The sequence below is a fragment of the Ruditapes philippinarum genome, unplaced genomic scaffold, assembly GCF_026571515.1.
Source record: "Ruditapes philippinarum isolate M1 unplaced genomic scaffold, ASM2657151v2 ctg1847_1_1_1_1, whole genome shotgun sequence".
Classification (NCBI taxonomy): domain Eukaryota; kingdom Metazoa; phylum Mollusca; class Bivalvia; order Venerida; family Veneridae; genus Ruditapes; species Ruditapes philippinarum.
The window spans coordinates 111,676-120,354 of NW_026856244.1; the positions used below are offsets into that span (position 1 = coordinate 111,676).

At 31.8% G+C, this 8,679-nt stretch overlaps 1 protein-coding gene across 1 annotated transcript; it reads right to left on the reverse strand.

Annotated features, from left to right (window-relative positions):
* Positions 1 to 3,802: 3,802 nt before the first annotated feature.
* Positions 3,803 to 8,296, reverse strand: LOC132745930 (RNA-binding protein RO60-like; the record flags this gene model as incomplete). The annotated part of the gene is given in 3 exon segments (XM_060734947.1): positions 3,803 to 7,031; positions 7,289 to 7,469; positions 8,220 to 8,296. Coding segments are annotated over 3 exon segments (460 nt in total), but the record flags the coding sequence as incomplete, so codon positions are not given.
* Positions 8,297 to 8,679: the final 383 nt, after the last annotated feature.

Genomic DNA, 8,679 nt, shown 5'->3' on the forward strand with positions numbered 1-8,679 from the left:
GGGTGATTTTGTAACCCGAGACATTCAAAAAAGTCAAGGAATTCTTCTTTATTAACACCAACTATTAGTACATCTTGTATCAATTTTCTTACTTCGTTATCCATCTTGAATGAATACAAAATTATTATACATATTTATGTAAAAATAATTAAAAGGCTATAGGATGTAAATTTCTCCTTTACATAATTGTACGGAGCGCTTTTCGATGTTATGTATGTTTTAAAAGCATAATATTGCTAGTATAAACATGTTTTATTTAATCTTAACAAATAAAAGTACAGCGAAGAAATATAAAAATACAGCCGAGACGTAAAAAGGCGAGACTAACAATAAAAAGGCGAGACTACAACATGTAATCGATAAAATTAGTTCAACTTGTAGTTACCGCCTTACAACAAAATTACTAACATAACAATCTAATAACAATAGCCATAGTCCGAAAATGACTGTGTGCTGTATTCGCACACTGTTTTGTTACAGGTGAGATACTCTTGTTAAAATTGCTTAAATTAGGTAAATTGCTATTTGCTTACATAAATATTATTCTATAAAAAAATCCAAATATTTCTCATTCTGATTTTGAATACGGAAAATATAACATCAAAAATAGAAGTAAATATTTATATATATTCGTAATATAAAATATAGGCATTTAATAATTGTATTGAATGCTCTTAAGTCAAATTGATGCTACTTATTATTAAATGACTCGATTTTTCAATAATTCTAAAAGAGAATGAATTTTAGACGAATAATATACAATGTAATTGTGTTCAAGCATTAATACTGCCTGGCCCTATCCCCGACCCTGTTGCAACGACGTCATTGCGTGAGTCAACTGTTACTCACTAATGAGGGATCATTAAAAGAATGCGTCATCGCGTGAGTCTATATTAGTATATGACGTATTACGCGTGAGTCAACGGTTACTGACTAATGAAGGATCATTAACAGAATGCCTGGTCCTACCCCCAGGCCCCGATACAACAACGTCATTGCGTGAGTCAACTGTTTCTCACTAATGAGGGGTCATTAAAAGAATGCGTCATCGCGTGAGTCTATATTAGTATTTAAATTATAAGACTATTTATCGATTAGTTCCGAAACGCAGTAACGTTCCTATATTCATCCAATAACTACATCCGGGAAACACACTAACAAAGTTCTATGCTCCTGCGTTTATGAATAAATTATGCAAATGAGCCGCCATGTTGGAGTTTCGGTAAGCGTGTTGTAAATTGCTACCTGTTCGTTTTAAAAGCTCGTCCTAACTAACAGTTTCCTTGAATGTAGGAAAACTTGGTTTTGTTTGATTGCATATTGAATGATAGGTATTACAAAATAAATATAATGAAAATCGATCAATAAATAATTGTATACGAGCGTTATAAAGTCAATTTAATTCATCAGAATAATAAGGTTCTGTTGCAGGGTATCGGTAAAAGACTGATTTTTTTCCAGTATTTGAAATTTATTTGAACACGGAGACAATTTTTCTCAAACAGGTTTATGAATATACTTTACGTTGCAACAGAGTTTACCGTGTGTCCATTCCTTATTTAGATTGTCTGAGAAGTTAAATCTGTTTGTTTACATGTAAATGTGTACCGTCATTTTGACCGACTGGAATAAAAACTACCATGACGATGATAATACGGATATGTAATGAAAATTTTGCCGTGTAGTGCAAAGTTTTGGACATTGAAATTAAAATTAACACTTACGTTGACTCAAACTGTTCTTTGTCAGCAAAATTGAAACCGAAAGTAGTGGTTGTTCTAGAATTTAATCGAATAAAATGGGTGGGATTTAACCACCGCGCATGCCCTGTGCGAACGTATTGTTTACATCCGGTCGTAGCATAGGGTAATAGTGCAAACTTTGTTAGTGAAACATTCGCTGGACAGTTATCGATTTTAGCATTAGACGGTAATATAACTCTAAATTTAAGGTCGCGCTATAGCTTGTATATTTTTTATAACGAAGGTATAATAACTAATGTAATAAAGTAATTTTAGTATATACGGCTTTTTCTGCCCCCCCCGGCCCTACGACGTCATCGCGTGAGTCAACTGTTACTCACTAATGAGGGATCATTAAAAGAATGCGTCATCGCGTGAGTCTATATTAGTACTTAAATTATAAGACTATTTATCGATTAGTTCCGAAACGCAGTAACGTTCCTATATTCATCCAATAACTGCAATCGCTGCACAGTTATCGATTTTAGCATTAGACGGTAATAAAACTCTAAATTTAAGGTCGCGCTATAGCTAGTATATTTTTTATAACATAGGTATAATAACTAATGTAATAAAGTAATTTTAGTATAAACGGCTATTTTTAAGAAAAGATTATGACGGTTTGATACATTAATAGTTAAATTCTAATGAATAGTTCTAGTAAAGTAAATTGATTGAAAAATCGGGTAACGGAGTTGAGTATGTATTATGTTTACTGTTTGCACTATTGAAATTAAAATTTTAATAAATGCGATCAAATACTTTAAGTATTAGAAATAAAATAAATAAATAAATAAATAGTGATTTTATATTATTTAACATTTTATAATTGCGACTTAATAACTTTAAAATAAATGTTTTATTTTTTTATTTGAAACGGGTAGATGATAAGGAAAGTGGAATAAAAAGAAAAACTTTAAAATAAAAATGAAATTTAAATGTATAAAAAGAAGAAAAAAATAAAATAGCGTAAAATTTAAACGGATTTATTTTAAGTTATTATAGGCGAATAATTGGATATAAAACTCGGTAAGTTACGTTTATGGTTATCTCAGTAAAATATTTTTTTTATATTCGCACAAATGAAAACACGATGTTTGCAAAATATTTTTTTGCGAAATAAATGTAACAATTTGCTAATTTTTATTTACGATGAAAACATAAAAAATAAGTGTTACTTACAAGATTTATATATTCGTTAATCCCTATATATTAATTATTCTCCCAGTTAAAATCACTAACCAGGAACCAACGTAGTATTGTTACTGAACTTTGTAGCTAAATGACGCTATTTAAAAAAAAATCCCGTCCACTTTAGCGTTATTGGCGTAGGTATACAACATCTAATTTCATTGGAAGATGAATAACGCGTCGCGAAGAATAACGTTAAAAATTAATAGGGACGCTATGATTCATCCTGAATGACGCTACACGTAGGGACGATAAGTTTAAATTCATTGGACGCTGAATAAAATCGATAGGGACGTTATGAAGATGACGCTATAACGTAGGGACGCTATCAATGATTCACTGTTGAAAAATCGCTGAATTAAGGATCGGCCATTGAGTCATACAGATATTATTAATCATCAGATAATTATACGTATTGCGTCACAAAAATCAATTGGGGGAAAACCGTTTTCTAAAAATAGAATAATGACGTCATCCGCGTTGCTCGTGACGTCATCCCCTAAACCGACCCCTATATAGTTACATGCACTTGAAAGAGGCGGCATGACCGAGTGGTTAACGCGTCGGACTAGTAATCTAATGATCGCTAGCCTCACTGCTTTTAAACCCCATCATTGGCAAGTCCTTGTTACCTTTAACAAGAAACACTTATTGCTCAGTACTGGTTGATTCCAATAACGGTTATGAAAGTGTGTCTATAAGCTTATAGACAAAATTGCCAAATCTCAATTATGATAACTCTACATTACTGGTACGATTTACCAGTGTAACGGTTGGATATAATCGCAGTTTTCTCTTTTATTTTTCTGGAATCTTTCCATATTGTAAGTACCAAACTTCCATGTTTATTCAAAAACCAAACAAACTCGTTTCATTTCAACAAAGCATTTAATAATTTACAAAATAAAACAACGATAAAAGAAAATGAGTAGAATAGTTTCACAGATCAAGAACCATTCATAGGTTTTAGATAAATCAACAACCTTTTAACTAAATATTTTAACAGCATGGTAGAATCACATATTAGCTGTATAGTTATCACAATCAGTGTACCGTATTTACAAATAAACAACGTCAGTTACAAAAGAAGAAGATAAAAGCACAATCATATATTACTACCAGAGTAAAAGTAAAAAATGAAAACTGAAAAATACTGTACAAAAATATATAGTACAATCACATCAAAACAATATCTGAAAATACTGAAAAAAACAAAGCTAAATATAAAATGATGATTAGTATCTTATGTTAAATATTTATTAGGTGGAATTCCGGCAAATTTTCGCCACGAAATCATATATGACTATATATTCTATTTATAGATAACTATCTGAAAATTATTGTGGTTAAAATGAGTGGGCCTATCCTAGACCTTAAAAGCTAAACGGGCTGCTCGGTACGAAATGCTATGTTTAGAAATATTATCATGCATACACAAAATCAATACGCAAAGAAAACAGAATAAGAAACAAATAAAAATAAAATAAATCGGCATTTTACATGTACTGCAAGTAAAAAAAATCTTGTAATTTGATATCATGTAATTTGTTTGGGTCTTTTCCAAAAAGGTGGAGAATCATATTCAGTAAGTAAGTAAGTAAGTAAATTTTATTATAGTGACATTGTGTTATGTAAAATATAATAATCATACATGTAACAAATTATAACACCCGGGTACGTTGGGCATATAAGTCACTTTAAGCTATATACAATTCATATAAATGATTAACAATAAAACATGTAAAGCATAGAAAAATTAATCGGAAATACAGTGGTCAATCATTAAAATTCCGTATATGAGAATTGTATAATCAAGCAAAGCATATCAAAATTTCAAGTAAATTTTTATTATGTAAAACATCAGTTCATTTATAAAGATATAACCTTCTTCTTTTCATACTTTCTACAATAAACTTTGGAGCGCTTACATATTGATTTTGTATCACATAACTTTGAATATCAGACATATTGTCAAAGTCACTGCTACTCTCTTTACATTTGGAAATCAAATTAACACGTAAATCGTTGCATCTAGAGCATTTCAATACAAAGTGAGTTTCATCCTAAACAACATTGTCAGTACAAAGAGTGCATATTCTTTCATCAACACGTAATCCCACATATCGTCCTGTTTCTAGTTTGAGCGGAAGCATACCGCTAAATGCGACCTTTCTACTTTAGTTAAGGAAGACATGAGATATTTATCTGTTTCAAAGTCTTGTTTGAATGTAACATATGTTCTCAGTTTTGCCACATTTGTAATATTGTCAGACCAATTTGATTTGTATAGTGAAAGTCTTCAATATTGTTTAAATCAACCGGAAGTTTGTTGTCATACAAATGTGACATATTAACTTGTTGACGAATGTGCTTAACGTCTGAACACCATGTATTTCCAACAGTAAAATAATCATACAAAAACGCTTTCTTCGTGAGTCTATCATCACCCATATGTACAAGTCTATTCCATAGTCTCAGTATATTAACCGACAAATCTACCCCATATCACCAGTTATTGCTAGTATCGGAGCAAATCTATGTTCACCAATAAAATATCTGATTGCTCTATGCTGTGTAATATCTAGTTTCTTGAAGTTTTTTAAAACCCATATTGAAGAACAATTATCAGTTACAGGCACAACACAAGAGTAATATATTTTTGTATATGTTTTAAAGCCTATATCTTTATTTCTGAATTTTAGATATAATTGGACCTAGTGCTCGACCACCTGATTTACAAAGAATATCAGCAGAGTACGAAAAATCTAAATGTTCATGCATCAAAACACCCAAATACTTATAAGCAGATGTAAACAAAATATCCGATGCACCAATGTGAAATGTAAAATTACTTTGACTTTTTCCTTTGCATCTAAAATGAATAACATTTGAGTTCGACTCATAAATTGTTAGTCGCCATTTTCTGCACCAATCATTAATATAGTTTAACATATTCTGCATATCCCTTTCATTTTCAAATAACAATAAAATATCGTCATAATAAACAACATATAATATCATCATAAAACTTAACAACTTTGTTAAGACGATTTAAGCCTTCAACAAGATCATTTATGAAGTATGCGAAAATTGTGGGAGAACTGCTGTCTCCCTGTCTGACATTGACACGGTTATGAACAAGTCTGTTAACATACCGTTAAGTTTAACACACGATAATGTGTCCGTTAGAATTGACTTAATAGAATTATAATATTTACCATTAATATTTTTTGACAGAAGTTTGTATAAAAGAATATTTCTATGAACAAAGTCAAATGCTTTCTGTATATCAATGAACGTACCAAAATATCTTGTTTGTCTGTAAGTCTATTTCTAATAATGGTACAAGCTGTATATACATATTCCTCACATGACCTTTTAGAACGGAAACCGTTTTGTTCATCAGCAAGTAGATTTTGCTCTTGTAATCTATTTTTAATAACGCTGAATACATTTTGCTAACAACTGACAGCAGACTAATACCTCTATAGTTTAGTTGTACACGTTTGTCTTTGTTATTGTCCTTTGGTATCGGAGAAATAAATGCTTTTCGCCATATACTTGGGATGATTCCTGTTTTAAAGCATAAACTAATCAATGAAAACAAAACATCGATTATGATGGGAAACTTTAAAACTTCATGCGGTAAGTTATCGTACCCCGCACTTTTCCCATTTTTCGCACTATTAACGATTTTTTTCTATTTCAGACCGTCGTATAGGATAATTTCAACAGCTGATTTTCTTCAAAAACACAAATTCAAACACATATCAATTGCAAACTTTGAATGACCATTGACAAACTAACTGGAGAAAAATACATAAAAAATAAACTTTTCTAATCATTTGTAATGGATGGATAGTATTGAGCGTCGTACATTTGCAACCTTTTATCCTTCATATCTGACCAATGGCAAACCTGGAAATGATAGATGGAACGGCTGAATCGAATCCTACCACGTCTAGCATGTAAGGATCATCATGATTGGCTATTGAAAATCTTGTTGCAGACATTCCGCATACAATTAGCTTGACATCACGTTTTCCCGAGTATTCCCTGTAGCATTCTAGTGCCTTAAACGGGTGACACTTCCCGACCCTAGAAATAAAACCAAATTAGAATTGTGTGATTCCAATTAAGTTAAAGACAATGCGGAACATTTGATCTTAAAATTCATCTCATTCCCCAAAATGCTACAACTGTTTCTGGAGCAAGAAATAAGTTTGACAACTGCCTAGCATGAATGCATTAATATCTCTAAGTCCTTTTCACAGCAAGTTCTTCCATAAAAAAACTCGAATAACTTAGAATGAAACAAAAGAAGCTCACTGTGTAAACTTGTTACTTTTACTCACCCTGTTTCATTGTCAGTATAGATAACAAACACGTCGATGTCTTTAATCTTTTTATTTATTGCGTCAATCATGGGCAGGGAGCAGTCAGTGTCACCTGCCGGTAATTCAATTAATCTTTGTTGGACAAGATCAAGAGAATCCCGAGGATCGATTGGAATTTCTACCACTTCATCACTGAAGCCTGAATGTAAAGAAATGTTTCTATAATGTTATCAAAAATACCTATACAAAACCGAGAAAAGTTCGTTGCGTCAATGCTCGTGTAGTGTTTGTAGTGTTCCTCGATGCATTTTATTACTTGGGGGACCATATGCCGCTTTTCATGGAATGGCACGGAAGTGTCACATTGAAGGTTCCATGATAACCGTCGTATGAACACATCTGCGGATGTTTTTCTAAATTCAATTTTTTTAAATTTCATGTTTCAATGTTAAATTCTGATTAAGCCGGGCTAGGGGGCGTGGACGTTAGTTTGCACTTTACAGTACCGTTCATGAACAGGCTCAATCGTGCCTGTAAAATTTACAATTTTGCCGTGTTGGGCTTTTTTTAGGGATTCTTATTTTCTAAATTTTAAATAAAGAACTTAACAAAAAATGAAACTATGCCATGATAGTTGTTTCATTAGAATTACTCACCATAAATATTGAAACTAGTATCACAGAATAGCATACTAGTATTACGTGGTAAAGTGATTCCAGCTCGCCTCGACCCAAAGTTTAGCATAAATTCAATTATTGTTCTAGAAATGAGAATTCTTTGAGGCCGACATAACACAGTCATAACTTAGATGTATCCGGACATACATATCTATTTGAGACATTTCAAAGATCTGGTGGTCGCTTATGTGCTTGTGTTATTGTAAATGCAACAGTTTGTCACATATTAACTTTGTTATTCGATATATTATTATATTCATACTCATTAATACCTTTTATTATGCAATGTTCCTCCGTCCTTGCTGTTACCATCATCATGGCCGCGGCTGCAGTTGAGCATTGTATATTGCTTAAATTGAAAACATTCCTAATATAATGTACTAATGAAGTGTTTTTTTGAAGTACAGAAAGTAAAATGTTCAATATTCTTACAACTATCAACTTTAGTGTTATCCTTTCTTTTTTACTGACTTTGCATTACTTATTCTTTTTCTTTTTTAAATGTTGTTATATAAGAGAGTGTATTCAAGCACTGGTATGTCATTTAAACATGATAGAAAGCAAGATTGGAGATTGAATATTTAGCCTTGAGTACCTACACGACTATTGCAGCGCAAATCTACGAAATGTAGCAGCCTTTCTTTACTTAATACTGCAAGCTGCTCATAATTTAGCTTCAGTTGATATGGCCCACAATTCCAAAATATGAATAACGGGAAAAATTTGAAAAAT